This window comes from Ciconia boyciana, chromosome 20 (genome assembly GCF_034638445.1).
Source record: "Ciconia boyciana chromosome 20, ASM3463844v1, whole genome shotgun sequence".
In the NCBI taxonomy this organism is placed as follows: Eukaryota; Metazoa; Chordata; class Aves; order Ciconiiformes; family Ciconiidae; genus Ciconia; species Ciconia boyciana.
Window position 1 is genome coordinate 786,198 of NC_132953.1, and position 27,354 is coordinate 813,551.

The window sequence follows — 27,354 nt, forward strand, 5'->3', positions numbered from 1 at the left end:
TGATTTAAGAAAGCTTTATTTCTAATGGGACACACATGAAGGCAGAGTTAATATTAGAAGAGGCTGTGGAGGGGGAGGAGACAGGGAATTGGACTATAAAAGGTGAATGTACAAGTTAATTGCCTATCAATTATTCACCTGAAGTCCCTGGAAGTAGCTCCTCTGCCTCCCTCCTCACACCCCCATGGTCCCCTTGTCCTGGTTGTCACCAAGTTCCCACCAGCATCTCTCTGGGACCAACCCTTTCCCTGCGCCGAGCTGCAGAGCTAGGGGTGTACAGCAGCTTGCCGGGACAGCCCGTGGTACCAGGCAGGGCTGGAGGCACCACATCTCCCACTGGGCTCCCTTCCAGCCCTCCCCGGCCGAACCCTTTGGCACCTGCACGATGCTCACAAGAAACAGTTTAAAACCACAGAAGACAGAGCCTGCGGTGCGTGCTGGAGGATGGCTTGTCCCACCACGAACGGCTCTTCATCAGTTTTCACGATTCCACAACCCTTTTGAGGACCACAGACCAGGACAGGCTTGGGCTGCTCCTGCTGAGACACCAGTGAAGAGCAACCACGCTCCCATCCAGCGTCCCCAACACCTCGCCGTCCATCAGCTTTGCTTGACCACCCTCCTGGCGCCGCGGGTCCCGCCTACCCCGGCCGTCGCGGGCCGAGGCTTCGCAGCGCCGCTGCCAGATCGGCACGGCGAGCCGGGGCTCCCCTCCCCTCTCCTCCCTCCCGGGGAAGCCAATGCTCTCTTCAAAGTTTCTCCTCGCTTGGCTGCCTTCGAGATCTGGGAACTCAACACTAATTAACGTGTCTGCAAATCCCAGCTTGGCAGGGGGGGCCTCGAATTCATTCACGGTCCCCCGAGTGCAGAAGGATCCACAAGCTAGCCCTCTGGCTCCTTAAACTACACGGCTGGCAGATGCATATTTTAACAACACACATCTGTTGGCTATATAATCTCTTGCATTTGCCCTCCCTGCTCCGAGCTTTGATGGAAGACCGGAGGGAACTCTCCAGTGGTTACAGCCAAAGTGTTTGCTTTGCAATTTTGCTCGATTGCTGTCTGATTTTATTTTTAAATTTCTTAAAGTCCTAATCAGGCTCTTACTTTATTTAATTAATACTCCAGCTTAGTTAAATAGATCATAAATTAAGAAGCCCTGCCATTAAAGATGTACCAGGTAGCAAATAGCCCTCCAGTGGCTTCCCAGAGCCTGCCTGGCTTGGGTTCCCCTGCCAAACTGCTGCCCTGACATCCTTCGCTTGCAGAAAACGTGGATGCCTCCGCAACTCCCAAATCCCATCTAATCAGCTTTTCTCAGCCGATGCCTTCCCCGCTGGGCAGATATCCCTAGGAGAGAGCGCAGCAACTCCTTCCCCGGACAATTTGGGCAATGGTAGGAGGGAAGGTGGGTCCTTCAGCTTTGGGATGGGTTAGCCGGGTTCCTGAGCAATATTTGTCCCCGAGACTCTACAAATAAAGACTTCTCCCGACGCTGATGACACTAACAGGCTCGTCTGTTTGAGTGTTTGGACTTCCAAGGCTATGGAATGATCTGTTCCACTACATTTAACCATGTAGATTTGAAAACAATGCGACAAAACCTTAAATATTTAATTAAAATATTAATACAGAAGCTCTGCATCTGAGCAGGAAAGTAGGAGGCATCAAGCCCCGTAAAGCTGTTGTCAGACATGAATGACAGCAGTTGGAAACTGAATTGGGAGGCATTAGGGGATTTCATGATACCAAGAAAGTGGAAAAGCTGGCAAGAACGGACAAGGCAGCACCACCCAATGCAAAAAAAACCAGGCAAGGTATTTTCCAGAGACAAGGCCGGGGTGTGATAGAGCGGGATGGGGTTCCCCAGAACTGCCCCCAACATCCCCGGCCGGCCGATGAGCAGCTCGAGTCATTGGCAAACTCAGCAGCACACTTTGGGCTCCCAGGCACGAGAGCTTCCCAGCTCTGCTCCGGCTGCGACAAATCGCTTCCTCGGGAGCTTGATTTGGGGACGGCTGAGGGATCCTCTCCTGCCTAGGCAATGCCTGCAGCCTCAGGTGAAGCTGGGCAGACTGGGGTGATTTAGGCTGTGGTTGAATGTCAAAGATGACTCAGAAAGTCTCCAGGAGGGGAGGTCTCCATCCCCTCCTACCTGCCAGGATGCTGGAGGTGGGAGTAATATCCTCCTGTTTGAAGTCTCCCTCCTGGCCACGACCGAGGGAGCCCAGCTTGCCTCGCTGGAGGCACTGAGAAGGCAACCCGGGAGCGCGGGCAGCGGGATGCCCGAGTCAGGCTGGGGTTCGAACAGAGGACTTCTACAATTAATTTACAAGTAATCCCTCCTGGATTTACAAATCACCTCTGATGGCAATAGAAAGCTAAAAAAGGAACACCCCGCAAGCGACTTCTCCAAATGAGGCGGCTCAGGTAGCCTGTCACATCCCTTCCTCACCCAGTGAGATGAAATTTGGGAGATCCACGTCCCTCCAGAGACGGCTGCTTAGCTCACGACTAAAGCGGGCTCGCCGACTCGGCAGGCACCAGATCCGAAGAGGAGAAATGTCTGCACAGCTGGTGGCATTACACATCTGTAACCACCGAAAACGTCTCTCCATTTTCCTGTACAAACACACGCTTTGCCTCCCTAACGTACAGTAAGTTTAGCTTGACGCACTGCACGCCGTAACCGGCTGTCAGGAGCCAGCGCTAGCTCTTAACACACGGGGTGTTGGAGGCATCTACTTTTTATGTGCTATTTCTATTCCCCTCCATGGGGCTGGGCAAAACGCAGACTGCAGACCACCCGCGGCAACGTCCGCCTTCGCTGCCGGTGCAGCAGGACACACCATCCTACCGCAAAGGTATCCAAGTGCGATCTGCTGGCCGCTAACGACCTTCCAGTCCCTTTCCGAGGGTGTGGATTCTCACTCGTACCTCCCCAACCAGCCTTAAACTTCCCCAGAACATCTGCGTAAATACATCTAAAGTGAAAGATGTGCTACCGACGGGTTGCAAAGCCCCATTTTCTTATCGATCGGGATTAAGTTGAATGTGCTATAACTTTAGTTTTCTTAAAAGAAAAACACGCTGCAAATATAAGTTGCTGAACATCTTAGGTAAATGTACCAATTAGCAACTCCCATGTATGTTCACATAAACATTAACTACCATCTATTCAACACATTCCATAACCCCAAAGATAATAACGATTTCCTTTTGATCCATAAAAACATCTCTCTGCTCAATCAACGCTTTTTGCAGCAGCACCGAGCTCTGACGTACGCCCGTGCGCCCTGGGACTAAATTAGTTTTGCAATCTTTAGCTCTAATTAAATAACATTATTTCTTTTGTCTGGCTCCAGCAACGTATTCTGCCTTCACAACAGAAGGAGGGAGCCCAGGCGAAGGAAGGGAAGGCAACACAGCTTGCAGAGGTTGTCGGTAAGCGAGAAAGCCCCCCCGACAGCCGCGTTCTGCCTTCCGATTCATTTGCGGGCTTCTTTCATGTATGGGCACATGTCAGAGCTCTGAGCTGCTGCAAAGGGTTGATCGAGCAGAAGGATGGATCAAAAGAAAAATCATCATTATCGTCGGGGTCAGGGACGGAAGAGATGGCAGTTGTGTAAGTTTAGGGGTAGGGTACTTTGTAGGGTTGCAGAGAGAGAAAAACAAATGCGGGGAAATGACAAACTGGAAATTAGAACTGATTTTCGCGGTGGTGCGCAGACTCCGATAAGGCACACCTTCAGCCAGAACTAGTACCGTAATTCACTTTTTTTGGCTGCTTAAGACTAATTAGCGTTGATCTGACTAAAACTCTTGGTTTGGATCTTTTTTTAAGATTTTTTTTCCCTAAAAATTAACAGGAAAAAACCAACAAGGAAAAAACAAATCCAAACTTAAATTTAAACAAACTTAAACACGTAAATAGTTTCACTTTGGGGGTTGAATAATCAGGGTGTATCTGGGAGAGATACAGACTGGTTTTTTGTCCAAGTTTTTCAAGAAAAATACAATTTTCATTAACTTCTCTGAAGCCACATTCGTCCTGGGAAGTCTCACTGACGCAGCCGGCCTTTTCCCAGCACTCCTGATAAGCACTCACCACCACTTTGCCAGCCTGCCAACAAAGCCCTTTACCTTTGCCAGCGCTACTCTCCCGTCTCCCACCCAAAAAGGATCTTTCCAAGATGTCGGGAGCTGTCTCCCGTTTGCAATCCCATGCAACATCCTCCCGTGTTGCTCATGGGAAAGATTAATTACTGAGAAACGCACGATGAGAAAACACACGTATGAAAATAGGTAGTCTGAAAACCAGCCTTTCCTCAAGTGGTAGAGTCCTCCTGGTCCTGCCGCAGAACAGCACCGCAGCAAGGGTAACGCGTATCGCACTGATGGCACTGACACTCTTCATATCCTTAAATTTATGCACATACGCTCTTGAATTAGCACGTATATTTGTAGAGCTGAAGTACCAAATGTTTTGTGCCTGTGCTACTCATCCCAGAATTGCTGTACTCCCTTAAACAGCTTCCTTTGCTACCATTCTCAGGATCAAGATGCACTCCCATCGCCCTCACGATAGATTAATTTCCAGTCCTCTTGATTTAGCAACAAAACATTTTGTCAAAAAAGCCACTCAGTGCAACCACGAGAACATAAAAAAAAATAGGCAAATAACCTCCACCATGATGAGGAGACGGGACTTACCAAGAACAGTCAGCCGGGCAGGTCTGGATCGGATGGCCGCTTGGATGGCCTGACATTCGTAGACGGCATCATCTTGGAGATCAGCTCTGAGGATTTTCAAGTGATGCTCTCCGGACAGATGGTCTCCTATGACCAGATAGCGCGGATAACCTGCAGAACGCAAAGCACGAGTCAGGAGGCAGCTGGACTGGCAAGCCCAAGGATGAAGAGTATAGAGCATGGGTCCAGAGCCCAGCCACCCCACAGCAAATGTCCAGGAGCCAGACAGCTTCTTCCCCTCCTCGGCAGCCAGCCCAAAAAGAGAGAGAGGCCTTCCAAATTTGGGAAAGAGACTGCAGGTTTTGCCCTGAGAGTTCAAAAAAGAAGCGCTGATGAACAAGCATTAACTGAAATCCCCAGGGAAAGGGATGAGCCCTTCCACCAGGAAACCCACCACCTCCCGCTCCTCTGAGACCTGTCACGGGAATTCCTTAACTCAGCTGTGCACGTGCTTGTGGTGAAACCCTGGCAGACTTCCACTATTAGGTCTGCATAAAGGTTGGGCAGGGGTCTGCGGGGGTACCGACAGCCCTGATCAGCCTGCCCTGCGTTTTGAGACATCCGAAGCACCACGGAAGGAAGGCTGCCATCACCCCGTCCTTCCCTGTGCTGGTGATTAATGCACTGTGTAATGCAGGCAGCCTGGCACGCTCTTGTGTTTTTGTTGTTTTGCAAGCTATCAACAGCAGGATTTGCTCTCCTGAACCGCAAGAAATACAAATGATGGGTTTGTTTGTATTTAGCTAATTAGATGACTGGCTGAGCTGGTATCACGCAAGCTGGCAGTTCCTCTTGCTTAAAGCAGCCCCAGCTCCGTTAATTGTGGAAGTCATTCACATAACATACATACTTCAGTGGAGCTGTTGTTACCCATTCGTGTTGCAAGGTCTCGTATGGCACGCTCAGCTCTCTAATATATGGAAAAGTTGGTGCACAGAGCTTTGAAAAACAGCTGAAGAGGGGACTGCTCACTCAGGCAAGTCTGAGAAATGAGTAATTATATGTATTAAAAAATAGAGGAAAAGAAAAAGCAGGCATTGCACTTCAGAGAAGAGCGGGGTCCCTGGAGACCAAGAAACACGATTCCTCCCCTGGTTTCTGAATGCTGCTGCTTGACTTGGAGAAAAACCCTCTCAGGTCTCCTGTGCTCTGCAGAAGTTGAGCAGTGGCAACGTCACACGTGCACCCCCTCTGCTGTGCTCGGGGGGGCGAGGCCGCAGCTCCTGGAAGGGCTCGATGCCCTCCCAAGTTTCTGGCTCTCAAGCGAACACTCTCCCTTAGTCCTATGAAATATTTCACTAAAAAAAATAGTATTCTCCAGCAAAATATATAGAATAAACCGTATAACTTCCCCGCTATTGTTCCAGAGTCTTCACCAGTTGCAATAAACCCACAATCACAATGCATGCGTGGGATTAAGTAACGAGAAGTCTGGGGAGTTTTATTACCAAACTATAATTTGCCAAAAGTACAGCTTAAGGAAGCCACAAGTACTCGTGGGCTCCGCTGGACTGCAATAAACACATTTCTCCAAAGCAAACAGAGACTTTTTTTTTTTTTTGTGAGAATGTCAAAACAGGCACTTTCAACATTTACAAAACATTTCAGCCTGCATTTTGGAAACATGACATTTGTTTCCAAAAGTCAACTGAAACCAAGGCAAGACTTTCCAAAGGGTCAGGTCACACCTGCGGGAAACCAACTGTTTTGTTTCAAGTCAGAGCAAAACCAGTTTTTGTTTATTCCAAGTTTCAAGGCTTATGTTTGAGCTGGCTGCAAGGTTTTGCAGTTGAAAGGAAAACACTCGCTATTCTCAAAATAAATATCGTGCAGGGTTGGGCAGGGAGAGCTCCCGTTTTCCTTGTTTAGGTAGGGTAGTCTCACGACTTACTGGAGAGATCCCGTCCGACTCCAAGGGCGAGCCCGTCTTTAATCCACAGCACGATGCCATTATACTCGGGGATGGCGCACAGCAGCGTCACGGGCTGCCCGGCGATCACCACCTGGTCCTGGGGCTGCTGCGTGAAGGAGGATGCTTGACCTGGCGAGGGGAACGAGAGAGAAAGAGGAGGGGGTCAGTTCTCGGGCGGTTTTCCACGCAGTGCAGTGCCTTGGGATCAAACAGCCCAAGATGCTCCTGCCACCGCACAAACCTGAGGCTGAATTCCACAGCTTTTAATTAGGTGATTACTTATTGCCCCCTCATACACTCAGAGAAAAAATTTGCGATGTTTTTCCTCCCTGGGGAAAAAAAAAAAGAGATACAGAAAAGAGGTGCGAGGCATTTCTTCTAACTATTTTATTCCAAATTGTGGTGCTAGTGTGTTAGCCATCGTGATCAACAGACAGAAAAGCAGCAGGCTTTCAGGCAGCAATAATATTTTGTATTACACCTAATAGAAGAGAACGTTGGTCCTCTAGCTTCCGAGTCTCGCCCCCGCCTCGCGTGCTTTCTGAAATCAGGATCGTAGAACGGATGCACAGTTAAGAACCTGCTACAAAACACGCAGGAAAACAACTGCCGGCTGCTGTTCTCTCTTCTCCCAGCGCGTAGCCTACTTGTATTTGCTGGGAGCTTCACGCACGTCTGGGGACGAAAGGAAGCAACAGTCCTGATTCAGCACTGCCTCTTGCCAAAGTTTCATCGTCAAACTCACAAGCCATCCAAGCCTAATGAGCCAAGCTCTTAAGCGTGACACCTACCACCTTGGTTGACACAGGCGGACCAAATGTGGTGGTTTATCATCTCTCTCCTCACCCTTCCCCATCCCGAATGCTGCAATAACAATTCCAAGCCCTCGGGTCATTTCCTGGCACGGTGAGATGTCTCGCACCTCAGGTGTGAGGTGGAACTTCTCATTTTCAACAGAAAATACTCTGATGCAGTATAACCTCTTTCACATCAGGGCGTGCTAAGCACTGGCATTATATTTTATTTTCCCTCTTTGAAATAGATCATCGTTCCTTGACTTTGCCACGACTGAAAAAAACATTCAAAGCATTAATTCCTTCTGGTTTTTTTTTCTTTCCAAAATGAGTGCTCTGGTTTGCAATCAGGGAATCTGGGATGCCCATATGGCACATCCCTGTGGTTCAACAGAGACGGGGGCACATGGCAGCACAGTGCCAGATCACTCCTTTCTCTCGAATCCGAGCTTGTAAAGAAAATAGCAAAAGCAAGAACAAGCGCCGACAAAGCACCCCTAAACCCAATATGCCTCTGGGATATCTTAGAGAGATGGCTCGTTGTGCTGCAAGCCAGCGCGTGTACGTAGTGCCACGGTCTAACGCTGGAAGGTCCTAAATGCAAAGCCCTTTCAGGCCGACCTGCCGATATCTGGACACCTTGCGAGCACGGTCCTTTGTGTTAGGTCTTTGCAGAGCATCTGAACAGCGCTATCGTTTTGCCAGCACTTAAAAGCCTTGCTCTGACTCCAGATATAGGAGAGAGCTGAAAGAGAGAGAAGTTGGGAGAAAGGCAGAACGACTGGATTGCGACTCGCTGTATTACCTGAGGGGTTTTAAAGATCAGGAGCCTTGCTGTGTGGGAATTATCGCCCTGCAACAGGCACAGAATTAAAAGCCCACACCCCTCAGCTGAACGTCAGTTCAATACACAGAATCATACCGGGCTGAAGAAAAAGTTTCTCTTTAAAATCAATTTGTTAAACCAGGACAGTCTCCACGTGAACCACCCTAAATCAATTCAATCCTAATTTACATTAACTCAATTTATCATTGACTGATGATTAATCCTAAACCAAGGTTAAGTGTGACACAAGCTCTCGCAACTCAACTTGTTTCCAAATGAGTTGTTGGGCCTTGCCTACAGGGCAAAGCTACAAAGCTCAATCATTTTCTAACTCATGCAGTTAAACCAATGTAAGACCCCATGTGAACGCTTATATTACAATTTAATTTAGTGTAGCTTAACTTAAACTTGCTCTTAGCCAGCTAAAGATGCACGGGGAAGAGCAGAGCCACGCTTTCTGGATTTCTACTGGTTAACAGCAGGTTAAAAAGCCCTGCTGAAATTTTTGCAGACCTGTCTGCGGCGTCCAGGCATACCTCGAGCACCATATTCCTGGGTATTTTGGAGGTCCTGGCTCTCCCAGCACCCACGTATTCACAAGGAAATCTGATTTTCACCACAGGTGCTCCAAAAGGCCACGGCGGTGGCCCTCGGCGCCGTGCTGTCTGCACAGCAGGGCAGGTTTATTCCAGAGGAGATTCCAGCTCTTTCTGCTGGGAGACACTCACTGGAAGTCATGGTGGCCTCCGAGACCAGCAGAAACCCTTGCTATGCTGAATTAAGATTTAGAAATTTGGTTTCAAAGGGCATATTAATCAGCTCTGTATTTTATTTGGACTCATAAAGCACAAGCACTAGTAGGATGCTAAGGAAAAGAGGGGATGAGAGAGAAAATTAGGAAAGGAAGCAGAAAAAAGTGAACATTTTGTTTTGTTATTTTTTGTTTTGTTTCTTTTTTTTTAAAAAAAAAACCCTATATATATTTTCCACCCGCTAACTATGTTTTCACAGCTCACTCCGTAATCTTGACAATTCTCAAGGCAAGCCGGGCAAGCGGGGACAGCGCTGGAACGCAGCAATAACCGAAAAAGATTGTTTTATCGGCGAGAATTATCAGGTTGTCAGCTGGGAGCTGCAAGAGTCGTAATGAGAAAGCAGAAGCACAAAGTGGTGTCCATGCCCTCTGAAAATGTCCATTAAGCAGAGGCTTCATTTGGTAATTGCTGTTGGAAATGAAGCCCTTTTTAGGGTTGGGTTGGTTTTTTTTTGTTTTGGGTTTTTTTTTTTTTTTTTGTTACTTGATTTGTTTTAGAGAGCAGCTGATAGCTGTGGAAAATCAGAGCAGAAACATGGCATATGTCTCCTGTCTTTTCCTTCCCTCTGTTTGTTCAGTGTGAAAAATTGTCACTTGAAACCATGTTTTTTGTCCAAGGCTCCATCTCGGCTACAAACAGCTCAGACTCAGTCACAGGAGAGCAGAGACGGGGGTAAGGACCCTAAGAGCATTACCTGGCCCAGTCCCTGCTCCACGGCAGGATCATCTCACTCTAAATCACAGATAAAAAAGAAGCAAATAAAAAAAAGTGCTGAAGGCAGATCTCAACTAGCTTTCAAATCAGCTTAAAGTCTGATTACTGGGTTTAACTGGGTTTGGAAGATCAGAGGCCCGTCCACGTTACAGCTTTCAGCTGTCTTATGTCTTAATGTCAAAGGAACAAGTAATTTGCAGAAAAGTTTTAAGGGAGATAAGATACTTAACAGAAAATAACTGAAAATGGGGAGATTGGGAGAGGGTGATTTACAAATGCAGGTTTCAGCTACAAGAAAATGGGCTGAAACACGTCAATTGGGTACTTTTCCCATGGACGTTTACATCATTACAAATTGGTGCTTTGGTTTCAAAGCAGGGTGGTTTGACTCCAAGACAAAACAAAACGAGCCCTTCAATGATCACACAAGATGCTGTCGGTCAACCACAAGTTTCCCATTCTCTCCCCTTCTGCTAAACAGTATAGCTAAATAGTATATTAGCCAAAAAAAAAAAAAAATCTGGTTTTAACTATAACCTGGCTTCCCAAATCCAAATCCTTGCAAAGATTGGAGTTCAGACCACATGGGCCCAACCAAGAGTCCAAGGAAAGCAGCCAGACCAGCCATCAGCCATCGACCATCTCCCTCTCACCTCCTACAGCACCTTCCTGCCGCATGAAGGGAACCCAGGTTCCGGCTTTGGGAAGCCCTCTGCTCTGCCCTGTGGCAGCAATCGCAAAGAGCTGGGAGACGCAGCAACGCGTACAAGTCTGTCCCCCCGCCAAGTGTAGTCCTCTTACTTCCACACCCCATTTTCCCTCTTTTCAAGCGTACAGACTCCGCATACTTTCAAAGAAAGAACCAACCCGACTGACGCTTGGCTTCCTGCAAGCATCGCTGGGAGCCGCCCGGCACCGACTCTGCCCCCCACGAGAGCATCCACGCGAGCATTTTCTGCTATTCATCCAGCAGAGGAGACGCACCACGCAGAAGCAAATATTAGGATTCTGAATTCATTGTCGATTTAAAAAAAAAAAAACAACCCAAAAACCAAAAGAGAAATGTAAATGAGATGTTAACCATGCCTCTTGGCCACGTTCCAGCGCAATGGCAAAGTCCTATCTGCACTCTCAAGCTGCCCTTCTGCTGAACGCAGGTTGTCAGCCGCAGGTCGACCCGCTATTGTAGATGGGGGCTTTGGTGTCAGAGAAGGCACGAGAGGCTCTTGATCTCAGAGCCTCATCTCCTCCTGCTTGCTGGCTTTGCTTCGCTCCCCGAGGAGCTATTTACACTGCCAGACAACTGTGTGACCTGTTTTCTGGCCCTGCGATCTCCTGTCTTCCTGGAGGAAGTCTCTCTAAAACAAAAGCGGGGGGACACTTCTCGCAGCTATGGAAATCCTAACTGCAGGAACAAAAATGGGAGAATAAAGGACCCACTGTGAACGGCGAGCAGGCAATAATGCTAACCCTGCTTTCAAAAGTCACAGGCAGGATCCTTATGAAGTCACAAGCATGTCATAAAAGCGTAAGAAAAAAAAAAGAGGAAAAAAGACAGAACCACTTTAGAACTCTTTATATTTCCTTAATGGATTTTGCACCTGTGGCTCCTGTTTTTCAGTGTTTCTCTGTAATGTTGCCTTGTTCTTTCAAACAAAGGCTGAGACTCTGCTACGTTTGTGACTTCCAAGGGAAATCACACCGCCAGCGCCATAGCATTCCTTTTCAGAGAAGTCCCAACACCCACGCGTGGTGAGAAGGACCAAAAATCCCATTTTACAACCCGAAACACAGAAGGAGGCACCTACTCGACGACATTGCCAAGGTCACGCAGGGCGTCTGCGACGCAGCAGGACCTTGAAGCTCCTTCCATCGCCAAAGCCTGAATCGGTGACCGGCTTTCTAAGCTCTCTGAAGACCAAAATCTGTTTGCATGAGTTCTTGTTTGAATTATTTCAGCTTGCAGCCTCCTGTGTAAAAACCAGCCTGCCTGCAGACAACTTGCTGCAAGAAGAGAAGAGGCAACCGGGAACAGCAGATAGTTAAATTTTCATTACCCAAGAGAAGTGAGTATTGTAGTAAGAAGCAAGGGACTTAGAGGGAACAATGACTCATTAGAAATGGAGACACTGTGGCTCCTTTTATGTAAGTGGAGCTTTGAATTTCCATTGTGTTCTGAAAAGAATTAGTCCTTTTTGTCGAGGAGAGGATAGAAGAGGCAAAGGAGGACTATGAAACTCCTTGTAAAAATATTACTATTGAGCAATGAAAGGCCCCGTGATTGAGAGCGATGGGACGTTTTCCTTGTCCCTCAATGCGGAGAACTAATCCTTCCCTCAACTCAGAGCCCGCAGGACGCGCGACAGGAGGATGATCAAGGGGCTGCTGCGCGATAACCTAAGCCTACGCACCGTCCTAGAAGGGGCCCTCTTCAGACCAAGCAGATCGCACCGCCAGTTACCCCCGTGTAAGGTCACGGCATTGCAGCCCAGCTCAGGGTTGGTTTCTCATTACGTGACGCCTGGAGATGGAGCCATCTCTTGACTGGGAAGGGAGGGTAGAGATGGCTGCACGCCCACGCTTTCCTGACAGACGAGGGCTCGTCTCCGCACCACCCCGCGCAGCTTCTGTTATCGATCCCGTGACAAATGGGCCGGTTCTCAGCGCTCATTCAAATGGGTCCTCTTCTCTGAGCCAAGGACAACGAGCTCCCTGCATAAGGCCCATCGCACTCGGAAACACACACCTGCATTGATTTTTAGATGACTAGGAAAAGCAAGCAGATAAAAGCATTACATTATTTACAAAGCTCTCCGGCATTGTCACTCGTGGGGAAGCACAGTGCAAACAGGGAGAGCAGGGAAGAACCGAGCGGGCAGCACGGCCGCTCGTTACCTGCCTGCCTCCCGATTACCTCCCCGGTGAGAGATGCCGCCCAGCCCAGCCTCGAGGTCGCGTGCAAGCTCTGGCTGAGCACAGCACCCATGGAGCAGAAAGGAAAGGGACAGCCAAGCGTCCCCAGGGACACAGCAAGGATTTCCCCAGACGAGGACAAAGGCAAGCTTTTCTTGCACCTTCAGAGGAGCAAAAACCTGTGGCCCCCCAGATGGGAGCAGCTGAATCGCACCAGCGATGCTGTCCGGAGTAAGGAGACGTGGAGCAGCACCCCCAAGGGAGGGTCACTTGTTGGTGATGGCCAGAGTCATGCCTTGCACTTCCTTTTAGCTTCATGGAAGAAAAGAGAAAGGTAGCTCAAGTTTGTCCCTCGCATGAGCTTTCCGTTATTTTATTTTGCTTCCTTGGGGGGGGGCAGGGTGGAATCTGTTTGAACAAAAATGTCAGTTTGGCCTTTTTTAGTTTGACTACGTAAGTCCGGCTCACGTGGCTTCTGTACGCTTGATGCTACTGAATTATTCAATCGGAAAGAAAAAAAAAAAAGCACAACACCCTTCAGTCAAGGAATGAATCAGCTGTATGGAAAGGCACACGGCAGCCTACTTCTCACTGACCAGCTCGCTGTGTGACCTGGCATCGGACGTGTCCCCTCTCCTAGCGCGAAGCGGGGAGCTGGGCTCGTTCTTTGCTCACCCAAACACCCCGAGGGAGACGGGCCCCTTTTTGCCCTTGAAGCATCCCAACAAGCAAAGCCTGGCAGTCCCCATCAACTCCAGCCAGCTGGGCAGCTACAGAGGGGAAGACGTGGGCTACATGTAGGTGAAACCAAAGCCAAAATGATCCTGGGTACAGGGACCACCCCAAGAAAAGCAGCGCCAACAGCCAGAGCCGAGTTTGAGCTTGGCCTCTGCGTAGCCCTTTGCCTCCCAGCCACGCGCCAGCTCCGAGCAAGCCTGCGTAGCCTGCGCGCACGCCTGAGCTCATCCCGCAGTGATGTCAGATATTTTCCTAATGCTGCTTAGAGAAGAAACATCAGCATCCCACTGTGTCCACTAAGTAGCTTCAAAGAGGAGACAGAGAAATTTTGAATAAGATATTAGACCTTTTAGAAATCTTTTTGTCTATTAGTCACACAGGCAAGAGATCTGAACTATCGAGTATTCCACTTGCTTTGATACCCACATGAAATCCCAGCGCTGCTTTCAAAGTCACTGTGAGTAGTTTGATCAGCCATGCAGAAAGGGCTTAAATGTCATCGTCTGCTCTGTTATTAGCTACCAATTGGGAAAGGTGTAAGAGTATACTTACCATGGGATATTTATTAGCAACCTCCTCCCAGCACCAGCTCCGAGAATTACCTCTTGTGAGATTAAATGCCTGTTCTCGGTAGCTGCACTGATAGAAAACAAACTAATGTACTGCACCACGGAATAAAAAATAAGCTGTCCCCAAAAAGCAGCGTTCAAGTGACCTTACGGACTGGATTGCACTGAATATTCAGACTCAACGGATGGCTCCTGGCCGTTCTGCTTTAACAACCTCATGTGTACCTGCTACCCAGATAAAGCCGGGCTCGTAGGAAGCGGCGTTATCTTCTATAAGACAAGCTGACAGAGCTGGAAAAAAACCTCAAACGGATGAGCTTTGGGGCACACAGGACTTTTCCTGGGTTGGAGGTAGAAGCAGCAAACTGAATTAGGTGGCTTTTTGCCACAGGGGCCAGCACACGAGGGTTTGCTCCTGCGGCAGAGAAGCAGGCGAGGCTTCGCAGGGAGGCAGCAGAACGGAAGGGTCAGCAGGAGGCAAAGCTCGTTGCGTTACTAAAGCTAATTGCAGACAGAAGAGGTGTGTGCGCTTCCCCGCACCCTGGGCAAGGGCAAGGGCCTCGTCCCAAAGCCTGGGCTGCTGCAGTTGCCCCGCGATGGGGCCCTGAGCCTCCTGCCAAGGCTGCTTGGGGTACAGGGATGATGCCGGTTCTTGCTAGAAAGGGAGGGCAACAGCACCACAAGCCATTTCACAGGCGCTGGAAACCCTGGGCACGGCGCTGATCAGCATCCCTCGCTTGAGACAGGAGATGCTTTGCTCTCCTGAGCAGAGGGGAAGAGATTTCCTCACATTGATCTACCTGGAGGCTCCAGCTCCCACTGAAAATTGCCAATGACTAAGAAATATTTTCTTATCAGCACTCCTGAGGAACCTGTCGCAGAATAATAAATTACCATTTGTTCTTCTGTCAAGGCGTAGATGTCCTGGCACGGCTCCACAGCGGCCAGACTGACGGGCTCGCGAGGGAGCTGAGAGAAGAAGAGGGGACGCTTCGGTAACTCCAGCCAAGCCAGCCTTCTCCGCAGCAGCTACAGATGCTTTTCCGATGCTAACTATTTGTAGCTGACAAACAGCGCTCGCAAAGGGGTCGGCGGGTCCTCAGCTGCAGGAGTCTTGCACAGACACTCCCGGGACCTAAAACCACCCACTTTAATCCACAGAGGAGGAAAAGGAACTTTTCCTTCTAAAATAACAGCTGATGCTCAAACTGGTGGGCAGCAGTCTGCCCCCCACAGCGTCTCCCGGATAAAATCCTTGAGGACTTTATCCCTTGTGACCTTCTGAAGTCTCTCAGGTGATCCCCCACAGCCCTGGATTACATTCAATCCAGGTGCATCCCCTTAGCCCACCCTTTGTTCCCAGCTCGGGGCTGCTCTTTTGAAATATAGTCCTATAAATCTCAGCTCATCTTTGAGTTAGAGGGCACACAGGACACTCGTCCGTAGGAAAAAGAGAAGGATGAATAATCCATTTCACAAATGATTTGGAGATTTCAAAGTCTGGCTCTGCTCCCAGGAAGAGTAGCAACTGGAAGTTCTGCAGTCTACAGGGTGGAAAATTAGACCAAAGAGCTCGCCCTGGGTCGCACCATGTTTCACTTCCATCCTCGTTTTTCACAATCCGTTATCGCATGCTTTGAGTCACAGAGAGAAATCAAAATGAAGATTCATTTCAGAACAGAAAATGCAGATATTTAATACTAAAACTACTGAAAAATTCTGCTCCTGTCTTCCATCTTCTAGCCAAACTCCCAGCGAAAAGCCCATTGCACAAGCAGCTTTTATTTTGTCCCCCTGACCTTGCACTACTTTAAAGACGGTTCTGCCAAAGCTTATCAGAAAATAACCCAAACTTTAATCTGTATATACACTCCCGCATCCTTCTCAAAATAAATTTGAGTGTTAAGTAATCTCACCACAGGCTGGAGAGACATTATGCTCACCATCCAGATTTGGGAATTCGTGCAAAGAGTGGTCAGCCAGGTTTCTCTACCAGACTTTGTTTCCATCTTTGCAGCTGCTTGAATTGCCACCACGCAAGATGCCCTCCAACAGATACCTTCCCCGAATCAGGAACGCCTGGGTGGGGTACCACACCACACCTATCGAGGCAGGAAAACAGGAGAACAAGTCTTACTATTGCCTTGAAACGTTGAGAGGCCACTGGCTGCATGGAACATCGACCGTGTTGCTTCTGGGAGGGCTCCTGGCCAGATTAGCTATGTGATATTACAGATATGCCGAGGCTGAGGACTTGCTCCAGCTCCCTACTGTTTAGCTTAGCTGAGAAGCAGGGTGAGATTGCTTCAGGTTGTGTTGCATGAATTATCACGTCTGAAGATGAAGTGGAATGAGAATTAGCAGGTTTCTGCCGTAATTATTGTTTGTTTGGGTTTTTCCAAGCAGAAATGATTGTAAATATGTGCACTTTTTTTTTTACATGCAAGATTCATATTTAGAGTTAAAACAAATTATTCTGAAGAACAGCCTGAAGTTAAGCATATGCAATACACACACAAAAAAAGGCAGGGAAAAGACAGAAGGAGGTAAGAGATGCTAAGAAGAACAGACAGGGAGCAGATCATCGGTTGAGCAGGAAACGTTTCATGCACATGCCCATCCTCGTTACCTGAGGAAGGCGCTTAAAAACTCATGTACTTGTCTATCCATATATGAAGACCTAATAAAAGCTGCCCTCCCCTGAAAGCCATTGCTGCTACAGTATCCACAGACCCAAGGAAATGCCTAGAAAGCACGTTTATCCATCGCTCAGCCATCATGGAGGAGGCCAGTGACCTGCACCAATGCCTACAACAACCGCGTCCTGCTTTTTGACTGGGATTTGCCAAATAAAGCCAAGAGCCATGAAAAACAAGAGGAAACGTGAATTCAGTCAGTATTTATAGCCCTGCAACTGCTTTATCAGCCCACGTGCACCCCTGGGAGAAGCCACGGGGAATTGGCCATGCTTTACCGCTGCTAAGAGACCCAGCGACTTCTCTGCTTTATTGCTGGAGGAGAAGGGACCGCGTCAGAAGGGGACTCAAATGTATTTAAACACAAGACTTTGCCGTTTGTTTTGTTACCAGCTCCTTCTCAATGATCCCCACTGCAGAGCCAACAGCTTGCTTGTGCAAAACCCCAGTCCAAGAGAAGATGAGCACATTCCAGCCTGCTGAGTTAATTAGCAGGTAATGAGAAATGCTCATCAATAAACCCAGCTGTTTCTGAACCCCCTCCTGGGTTGAGTCTCCATGCCTGCAGGACCTAGGAAGCTTTCCATCCCATGACAAGCTCCACGTGGCTCACTTAGATGATGATGGGCCACCCCGGAGCGGACAAACCCTCAGCCCTGCACAGGGAGGCAAAGCTTTGTGAGAGTTCACACAACCGGCACAGCAACAACCCCCCTTTTCCTTCAGGTTTGTGGCGGGGAGCTGGGGGAGATGCTTTTCCATCTGGTTTGCTGGTAGAGGATCCCTTCCCCGGGGTTAAGAGCAGGTAGCGTAAAGCTGGGAGTGACAATGAAAGAACTGAATTATTACATTACACCCTCTTACAGTGGAAATCTCTCTCCAAGGATTCCCCCCACTTGAAATCTTGTGAGTCCACAGCTGGGGATAGAAACCTCCGCAGGGGGGGGGAAATAAAAATGCCTCTTTTACAGTTTCAACCACAGCAAACCTCAAATGCAGGTCCCTTTTCAGACTAAAATCCTGAGGAACGGGGATAGAAAAAGTCCCAAAACTAGTAACAGCCACACATTTAGCCAATACCACCACTGTTTCTGACTTGAGGAAAGGCCTCCTGCCTTCAGTGAGGCAGGAACGTAACTTGTTTAAGGCTTTAGAGAGAGACACATAACCATCATCATAATTTTTAAGAAGCAATGTGCAACACAGCACCTTACGGACTCCTATAAATTACTTGGCACCCGGCTGCCAGCTCAGCCTAAGCTCGATATTGCCTGCAGTAATTATTTGGATCAAATGCAGTTTATCTGCTTCATATTTGTGTTTCTGCGCTCTCTGGTAACTTATAAATGTCACTGCAGTGTTTATTTGTTATAATGAAACTTAATGACGTTTGAAAGCAATGGCTGTGGTTGTGGGCTGCAGGTTTGAAGTAATCTCTTCATCTCAGGAGCAGGAGGCCCAAAGATAACATTAAATTACCCTATAGGAAAGGAAGATGTATGCAGACAGATACTCAGGCCTGTGTATTATTCATTGGAGAGATGACTAGCAATGAGCCACAGCGCCTAAGGCTACGGGCTCAAAGCATTGTCACCCAGCGAAGGCAAATGTTCCTCTCCAAGGGGAACTAGTTGTCAAGCCATAAGCCCAAATGCATCTCAATCTGTTTTATTAAACCTTCTAAGGCATGCTGGCGCGGCTTGGTGCAAGATGCCCGTGTGAGATGGCTGGCAGGGAAGGAACGAGGTGGGGCTGCTGTAAAATGAAGCAGAGCTGGGTAGGAGAGAGAGAAACCGGCTGTGTGAGGCTTCAAAAGGGGATGGGGAGTAGAGAGCGGCAGCAGGGTGCTTGGCAGCGCTGGTACCCATCTCAGCCAGACGCCTGATGCTGAAGGCCATTCTCCTTCCATGCAAGGCCCAGCATAAACTTTTCTTACCTTTGCTTCAGGCACTGCTCCTTGTCCTCCCTTCTGAATAATTTCCTCCCTTGGATTCTATTGCTGCGTGTATTTATAGACTCTGGTCGTGTCTCCCCTTGAGCCTCCTCCAGACTAGATAAATTTACCTCCTCCAGTCTCTCCTCTTACAACCTACTCTTTAATCCCTGGGCCATTCCTGCCACCACAGTTAGCATTCTCCCCGGCTTTGCTCCACGCTCCCTGGGCCGCAGGGACCAGCGCTGCACACAACGCTCCGGCGCCAGTCACATCGCAGCCTGCGCAGAGCTGCGCAATTACCGATGCCTTCGTACCTCGGGATCTGCTGAAGCAAAACGCCTGTGGCAACAGCCAGAACGTCTTTCCCTAAGCTCCCTTCCTCAGCCGTCAGGAGCGCGGTGCTACCCAGGACAGCCAGCACCAAAAGCAGCTTTCACCTCTGCAGCACAACCCGGCTTCAGCGCCTCTGGTTTTTGAGCTGCTTGCCTTAACGTGGGCACTGTAGGGCCGGGCTGATGCTTCCACACCTCCTGGCCATCAAAGGCTCAATGCACACTACTGCATTTCTCAGGAGTAAAGAAATAGCATCGCTAGCCCCTTCCCCACTAGGGCAGTGAGACTTTAAGGTCTCCAGGAAACCGGGCCCCAGCTGTCAGTTCAGTGAAATTTGGCTTTTTGTCTTCACCTGCTTCTCCCGCACAAGGTCAGATAGGTCTGGAAACGCCCTGCGCTGCAGCCGCCTGTCCTCAGCAACACAGCTTCTTCCTTTCGCTCTGAACCTAAGCAAAGCGGAGATATTCCTCCTGCATTGCCACGAACCTCTCTGCCTCCCAAGGCTATTGTACCAACCCGCTCCAAATCCCTAAACAACCCTGGGAACATCACTGTCTAGCATTTCGGTCATTTCACGTGACTTTAGGAAAAGATTGTTTCCACCAAAATACTCTGAGGAACAGCAGATGGAGTGCATCTGTCACTTGGTCATCTCTGTATCCTACCACCAGCTAAGGTCCCAGCCCGGTCCCAACAGGCTCTCCAGGACAGTCGCCCTGGGGACGCGCCGCACAGGGAGGTAATTCCTAGAAAGGTCAGACAGTACAAGCAAACGCCTGTCAATGCATTATTCACCAACCAACAGGAAAGGAAAAAAAAAAGCCTGGGTAACTTATTTGATTAACCTCACCTGACCATCTGGATTAAAACCAGAAGCTATTATTGGCAGACATGTTACCTGATGACAACTGACAAAAGAAATTAATCTTCATTACTTGCGATCCTTATGCAACCAGCCCTAGAGAACCTCCTGCAAGGATCTCGCCACGAGAGCTCGTCCGAGGCGCCATCACCGAGCTCCCTACGAGCAGCCAGGACCTCTGAGCGACAGCCTGTGTTTCCAGCTGGGAGCACTGGGGATCAAAGCACCTGCACACCGCTTCTCGCAGCACCCAAAGCCGCGGCAGAAGTCTCCCGTCCATGAACCGACTGGATCTAACCTTGCTTAAAAACCTCCGTGACATCGATTAATGAGAAGGAGAGGACTGTGCAGGGCCACCTGCAATGACCTTGCCTGCAAACCCTTGAAAAGGGAGTTAATTCTGGAATAATGCCGCAGCTCGGCGAGGAGGGGTTGCAGGCCCCGCTGTCTCCCAAGCAGCTATCGAAACAAACAAGTTGACAAATGAGGCTGCCTCTTAATGAAGCTGAAGCCAAAGTCAATACTCGGCCCTTCTATCAGGGCACAGATCAAAGATGGTCTCAAGGGCAAACAACCTTGGCGGGGGTGGGACAGCTGTCACTCGGAGGAGGGAAGGGACGGCACGAAAATGAAAAGGAGCAGCCTCGGAAGCAGAGGGAGACAAGGGCAACTTGCAGAAGAAGAAAGGAAAAAAAAGATTTAAAAGAGGAGAAATGCAGAAGGCTGGGGGGAGACCTTTCTTGCAGGCCTGACATGCTCTTTCAGCAATTAAATCTGGTTATTGAGATCCTGGTGATCCTTCCGTTCTCTGCTATCACTGCTGCACATCTAGAGCAACATCCTTCTGACAAAACCGTTTTTCAGGTATTTTCTCTGCAGAGGGTTTCCTTGTCCTCCCCACCCCGGCTAATGAAAGACTGAAATGGGGAAGGATCGAGGTTCCCCCATCAAGTCCTTGGGGGGCTTTAAATTTCACCTTCACGTTAGGTCCACTTGGGGTGATTTTCTGCTGTAGCAAAGAGGGAGGAAGGGAGAGAAAGGAGGAAAACACTCAGGTAGGAACAGCACAATGGACAGAGAGACCTCTTCCACAAAAACAAATCAGCTTCCCCCCTAGAGAGAGACATTTGTAGATAGAGCCGTTCCTTCGTGCAAGGGACAGTTGTCACCGGACAGCTTAGTCCTACGGCACCCTTGTCTCCATTAACGCCCACTGCACGCTCCGAGCCACCGCTTCCCGGCCAGGGCAGCCTTGCAGCGGGCAATGGCAGGGACGGGAGCTCTTCTGAGGACAGTGCACACACGGACTGGCCTGGGACAGCCCAGGGTCCCAGCCTCACCGCTGGCTGGCTGTGGACAACCCCCCTCGCTGCTATTCCATACCTTGGTGTAGGATGCAGGTGAAAACTCTTTGAAAACTTCTTGATCGAATGCTGGTCTAAGCTGATGGCAACAAAGACCTGGCATACTTATCTCCAGGTCAACCTAAATATTTCATTTAGCTTCTAAAGAAGTCAATTCCTTTCTCTTTCTTCCTTCCTTTATTTTAAATCTCGAAATGCATACCGTCTCTCATGAATATTGATGAGGATCATTAGTTACTGAACATTTCACTTCCCTTCTCTTTCCCCCGTCTATATAAAACCTTCATCTTTGTTAAAGGGAAAAAAACCCATCTCAACTTATATCTCTGGATGCGTTTTAAGGTTAGCCCCATTAATACATTTATAGATTGAGTAAATACCTATGGGAGCAAATACTGGGCATAAAAGGATATGTATACGCAGGCCCCGAGATTGCTGCTGCACTGGAGGTAACTGTTAAGGTTTGTGGTTTGAGTTCATTGCTTTGTGAAGGATCACAGCAGCAGCCCTGGGTACTAAATAACCGTCGTGTTGGCTGCCTGGCCAAGGGGAATTTCACTCGCACTCCCCCTCACACATGCTCCCTACCTATCCTTCAGGCTTTTGACCATGCCTGTGCCTTCTGTCTTCATCAACCTCAACCTGAAGGCTGCTAATGGACTTCACTTTTACTTAGTGAATACAGATGGCAGGGTTTGGCCAGATAGAGCAAATAGCTTGGGAAGAAATAGAACAGGACTTGCAGCATTCAACTTGATACTTTACAACAATATTTCACTACTTCCTTATGATAAGAAAGGATTTTTAGAAGGGTTTAAAAAAACAAAAGGCAGCCCAAACAAAGCAAGATGCTTTGCGGGGTGTTTTGCAGTACCTTTCAGTCAAATCCAAAAGTCCCACTTCATTGAGAAATGGAAACAGGTTCATTGTGTTGGCCTGAAACACACAATTTCTTCCGATTTGTCATTATAGCTGTGAAATACAGCTGTCTTGCACCGCTCCCATAAGAAAGGAGCTTCATCTTACAGGCTGGGACTGCAGAGCAGAGATGACGTTATGCGACCTAACGACACACAGGGAAACCAGTGGGGAACAGAGCTTCAAAACTATTTAAGTCTTTTCATAGCACACCAAAGCCACCGGCTTTGTAACACCAGAAGGGTTTAATCTTCACGACAATCTTACTCAGCCTCCCGCCCCACAGCCTGGCTTTAGTTGGAAGAACTCTAGCCACGGCAAGTTTCCGCTCACAATTGCACAGCAGATTTACTTCTGCTGGCTTGAGAGCCATTTTAATGGCAAGCCTGGCTGTTCGTCAATACAGGTACATCTCGGAGCAGGACTTACAAGGCTGCAGTGGTTTTAATTGATATTCTAAGCGACGGTAACTTGGTACTGCTTCATTGCTCCAGTCCATGAAGCTCCAACCCTGGCTATGCCTGCAGAAAGCATGCATGCGCGTCTGCCTCCAGGAGAGGGAGGTTAGAGATCTGGACCAGGCAGGAACAAGCCATGGGTTTCCTTGCAGCAGCGGGTAGGCCTGCAGTGCTTCGTAGAAAGCAGCACTGCATTGCAGTGCCGGTGCCCCAGGAGGACTCCCCAAAATAGCAGAAGAGATGCTCTTTCTCCAGCCTTGGGTAGGGATATACCACCACCCTCTTGCCCCCTTCCTGAACCAAAGTCCGGATCGTTTTCTTGGAAGCAATGGCTTCCAGATACTTTGAGAAGCTGGAGGCTTCCACACAATCATGCTGTCGTGGCCATGCTGGGAGGATTTATGGCATCATCAGAACCTGACTTGATGGCACAGCCAGACCTGCATGTCCAGGTTCTGGTCTGGTGGACACCATGTCAGCAGCGTGACCTGTATCGCTAATGAAATACTGCCTGCCAGCAACCTCTCTGGCAGGGTCCCCGTGGACACCGAGGGAGGAAAGCGAAATAAGACCCCGCGGCTGCAGCAACAGCTCTGCAGAGAGGGGAAAATCATCCACAGATACACACGCTCGAAGGTAAACTCTGAGGGTAGCCTGGAGGCAGCGCAGAGATGAGAAAGCCAGACTCCCCCTCTTCAGAGAGAAGCCTTGCATCTCCTTTAATTCATGCTCCCCCTGCCTCCTGATAGACTTTAAAAATAAACCACCCCAAACCCAAAGACAGGGACAGCCAGGCAGCGTAAGGTGAAGTACACAACCTTCTCTGCCCTTTTGCAGCTGCATTTTACAGGACAAGTTTTTCCCAACAGCTCGCCGGGTTCCTTAGGTGCACATCCCATTCCAAATGCCATTAAGGACCCAAAGGGGAGTGCAAGGGCAATGGAATTCAAGTAGCCAGGCTATTCTAAATCCCCCTTAGGTATTGATCCGTGCTTATTAACGCCTAAGATTGTCTTTAGCAGGCCCTCCAGCCCCTGCAAAGGGACGGTACACAGGTTCCACGTGATCCCAGGTTCTCCCATACACACCTGCCGGCTGAACAGCGAGAGAAGCAGCTCCTGAATTATCTTATGCCAGTACTCGGGGAGCGAGGAAGTATTGTATTCATTTATTTAAGACCACGCAGCAATAGCTTTCCATAGGGGACTGCTACTCAAATCAATAGATAAAATTATACCCTTAGACCATTAACTGCTACAACACCACCGTTACCATAAAACTCGCAAGCTTCGTACCAGATTTATAACCAGTAGAGTTGCTCAGCTGCACTGCAACTGCTGCAGACAATCAGAGCATCACGGATGAAACTCTGCTCCCTCTCTGCAAAGTGGCAGAGAGCAGCAGTAAGACGGGGAGGTGTTTCCTATCCTGCCTGAACGGAGCGGTGCGGAGCACGCGGGATCCTTCCCTTGGCAGCATCCTTGTAAGTGTGCATGATGGATTTCTCCAGCAAGGACACGGCTCACAGCATGCCTCTCCAGTGAGGTCCTGCATTTTACCCAGTTTTCCAGCTGGCCCAACCCAGGCAACGTTTCCCCTTGACACTAGACAAAAAGACAGCTTGTTTGCTGGTTTCCCCTCCGGTTTCACTTACATCCCTGCCTTGTTTAGGTAACAGACACACAAAGCGTCACAGAAATATCAATGAGACCTCTGCTGATAACAACGCATCTTTAACAACTTCTCCAGAGCTTGCTCCATCCACTCGCTTCTTCCTTCTCAAATGCCTTTGTCAGATAAAGAAAAAAAAAGGCTCAACGCAGCTTATACGGGAGATGCCTTTCCTAATCAATTGTGATTGTGTCTTCATGGGGAGACACGAGTGGCAATGCCTGGGGTAAGGCGAGCTTCCCTATCACAGAGCTGCCGAGCCTGGGAGGAGACGGCACCTTTATTGGCGACGACAGCAGAGTTAGCAATGCAAAGTTTGCACCGCATCCCGTGGGGAGCTTTGGAGATCAGCTAATAAACGGACCCACCGCTACAGTGGATCCCAGTAGATTTTGTGCCAGGGATCCTGTAGCTCATAGCAAAGCTTTGCAGGGAATCCCGTTCCCAGGCCACAGACTGATGCCAGTGGGTCCTGCCGGTTGCCCAAGCCTCAGAGGGCAAAGTGTAAGAAGATGCTGGGATGCTCAAGAAGATGCTCAAGTTGTTTAGGGGCTGTTAAGCTCCACTGTGGGCAAGAGCAGGCTGAGCAGAGCCAACGCTCCTTGAGCTAAAGCAAGTAAGACGTTACAGGTCTGGTCCCAAGGGACAGACCCTTTCCACGGCCAGGACAGAGAACCGAGTGAAGTTTGAGCTTCTCCAGCAGCGTGGGCTACCCCCAGCAGCACAGAGGCTGGTATCTGGTAGAGGAGAAAGGTCACTTTTTACAGGGATAAGAAGGGCTGGCTCCAATTTATCCTTGAGACTGAGGAAGATTCATGCTCAGCCTGTGCTGCTGCAGATGTAAAAGTCACTTGCAAGATCCAGATTAAGTGTCCCCATAAATCCAAGCAATTCTGAGGCAGCAACTGCCTTGCTGGGCTGCTAATGGGTGGCACGAATACGTCACTGCGTCTCAGCGCCACGCTCTAATAGGATGTTTTCCTGGCAGGAAGCATTCACTGAACCCGCTTTGAACTACGGCAGGCGGCAGAAGGGGCGTTCATGCAGAGAGGCATTTGGAGTAGAGGCACAAGCAGCTTCTCTGAACAAGCCATTTTTCCCCAAAACAGCAGGGACTCCATCCCAGAGTCCCAGCTGGTTTCCCTCCAGGCAGTAAGACGGGGCCTGACAGAGAGAGGAGCCTTGAATCAGCGTGCTGTAGAAAGGATGCTCAGCCTTCGGGAGGGAAAGGCACCGAGTCCCTCTGCTCCCTGCTGAAGGAGCGGGAGGGCATGGTGGGATGGCTGGAGCCGGGTGGGACTGAACTGGGCACAGACCTGTCTACAGCCCAAAGAAGAGCGACGCGTCCGGCCTCTGTGCCTACCAGGATATCCAGGGCTTCAATATTTAGGACGTGTTTTAAAGCCTAAACCCAGTTTTGGGTTTAAATCCATCTCCTTTCCTCCTCTGCCCTCTGTCCTTCTTGGTATTGGATTTTACCCATCTCGGCATTGCTGCCGCAGCACCCTGCTAACCTAAATACTCCCTCCCGCAGCAGAGAGCTGCTGCAAAAGTACCCGCAGCCTTTGTTCTTGCAAGAGCTGCGGATTCCCTTTGAGAAGCTATTAAGAAGCAGTCGAATAGAGCAACCTTTCATTGACAAGTCACTCGGCCCTTTAAACGATCTCCAAATAGTGTTTTCTTTTTATTGCTTTCTGCAGTTTAACAGCCTTGATTTCGAGTTACTTTGGCTTATGATAAACTCCAGATCTATAACGCTTCTATTCTCTCTCTCTTTGGCCTCTCTCACCCACTTCTTTATGTTTTTATTAAAAAAAGATCCAGGAAAACAGATAGCAGATTAAAAGGGAAACAAATTGAAATGGGTCAAATGTATCTTGCTTAGATGACAGCCACCCCATTAGATACTTTTAAACAGGACAAATAATCCGTTCAGAAGCACAAGTGGGCTTTTACATTTATTCTAAATTACAAACCAAATGATTGCAGCCTCAAATGGAAGCACTGGCTAATTGCGCTAATATCTCACTAATTCCAGCACCAAGGAATGGGGGGAAAACTAACCATTTTCGCCATTTTACCAATTATTCAATTTAGACCAAGGTACATTATGCAAACCCTGGGTTGAGCTTCCCCTCCATTTTGTGATCTATGACAAGGCCTGGAATTCCAATTATTAATAATGGAGGAGCTATAATTATTCTAAGGACGGGTATGAGATAATTAGAAGCCATAAAAACAGCTTTCATATGCATACACAATTCTCTCCCCATGTCTCAGAACCAAAACCGATCTGCAGACTAGAGATATACAGAAGTTGAAGACAAAAAAAAAAAAAACATTGCAGTTCACGAGCGCAAAGCCACAGCTGGTAACACAAGCCAGAAACAGGCAGCTGCCCAGTTCTGCCAGGCAGGCAGGGGCTGATCTCAACCATCCCTACTGGTTGCAGGCTGGTGGCTCTCCTTCAATTCAGGCCACCACGTCATTACCCCTCTGGGCCAACCCTGACCCGTGTCCCACGTTTGAGGTACGTGGATGAATCGTCTATGTTTGAGGCACGTGGATGGTGCCCTTTTAGGGCCTCCATCTTCCCCCAACAAGAGAGATCAGAGCTTCGCATTAGTCCTAGCGCCTTTAAATAAGCTCCCAACCCTTCTGAACAGAAGAGTCAAGGTGAGATTTGCAGCTCAGACTGCAAAACTTTTAAGTTCTCACCATCTCTACTCCCAAAACTCAAGGTTTGTCTTATGCTGACCAACAGCCCCACAACATCCACATGGCCTTTAGAGAAAAATCTCCTCCCTTGGATTCGGACAGCCCTTATCTGAGCAGATTTCTACAGTCATTACCCAGCAAATATGATTTCCTAAGCAACACCCTCTCCCAATTAAACACAGAGCAGCACCCGTTGCTACGTGGAGCTGCAGCTCTGCAGTAATGGCTGCTGGTATTGCAGTGCTTTCTATAGCGAACGGAGCCACCTTGAACGCAGAAAACTACAGAGACCGGGTTCTGCTTCCAGCCACGATGCAAACGGAGGGCGGCTGCTGCCAGAGATAACTCCGGCACAAGCCCCTCTC

The 27,354-nt window shown here is 48.9% G+C and overlaps 1 protein-coding gene across 1 annotated transcript in view; it reads right to left on the minus strand.

The window, feature by feature from the left end:
• KIRREL3 (kirre like nephrin family adhesion molecule 3) overlaps window positions 1-27,354 on the minus strand; it is a 342,948-nt gene that overhangs the window by 93,896 nt on the left and 221,698 nt on the right. The window contains exons 2-3 of the mRNA XM_072884708.1: window positions 6,644-6,793; window positions 4,714-4,863 (exon numbers count right to left, since the gene is read on the minus strand). Of these exons, the coding sequence (XP_072740809.1) occupies window positions 4,714-4,863; window positions 6,644-6,793 (300 nt within the window). The remainder of the gene's footprint in view (window positions 1-4,713; window positions 4,864-6,643; window positions 6,794-27,354) is intronic.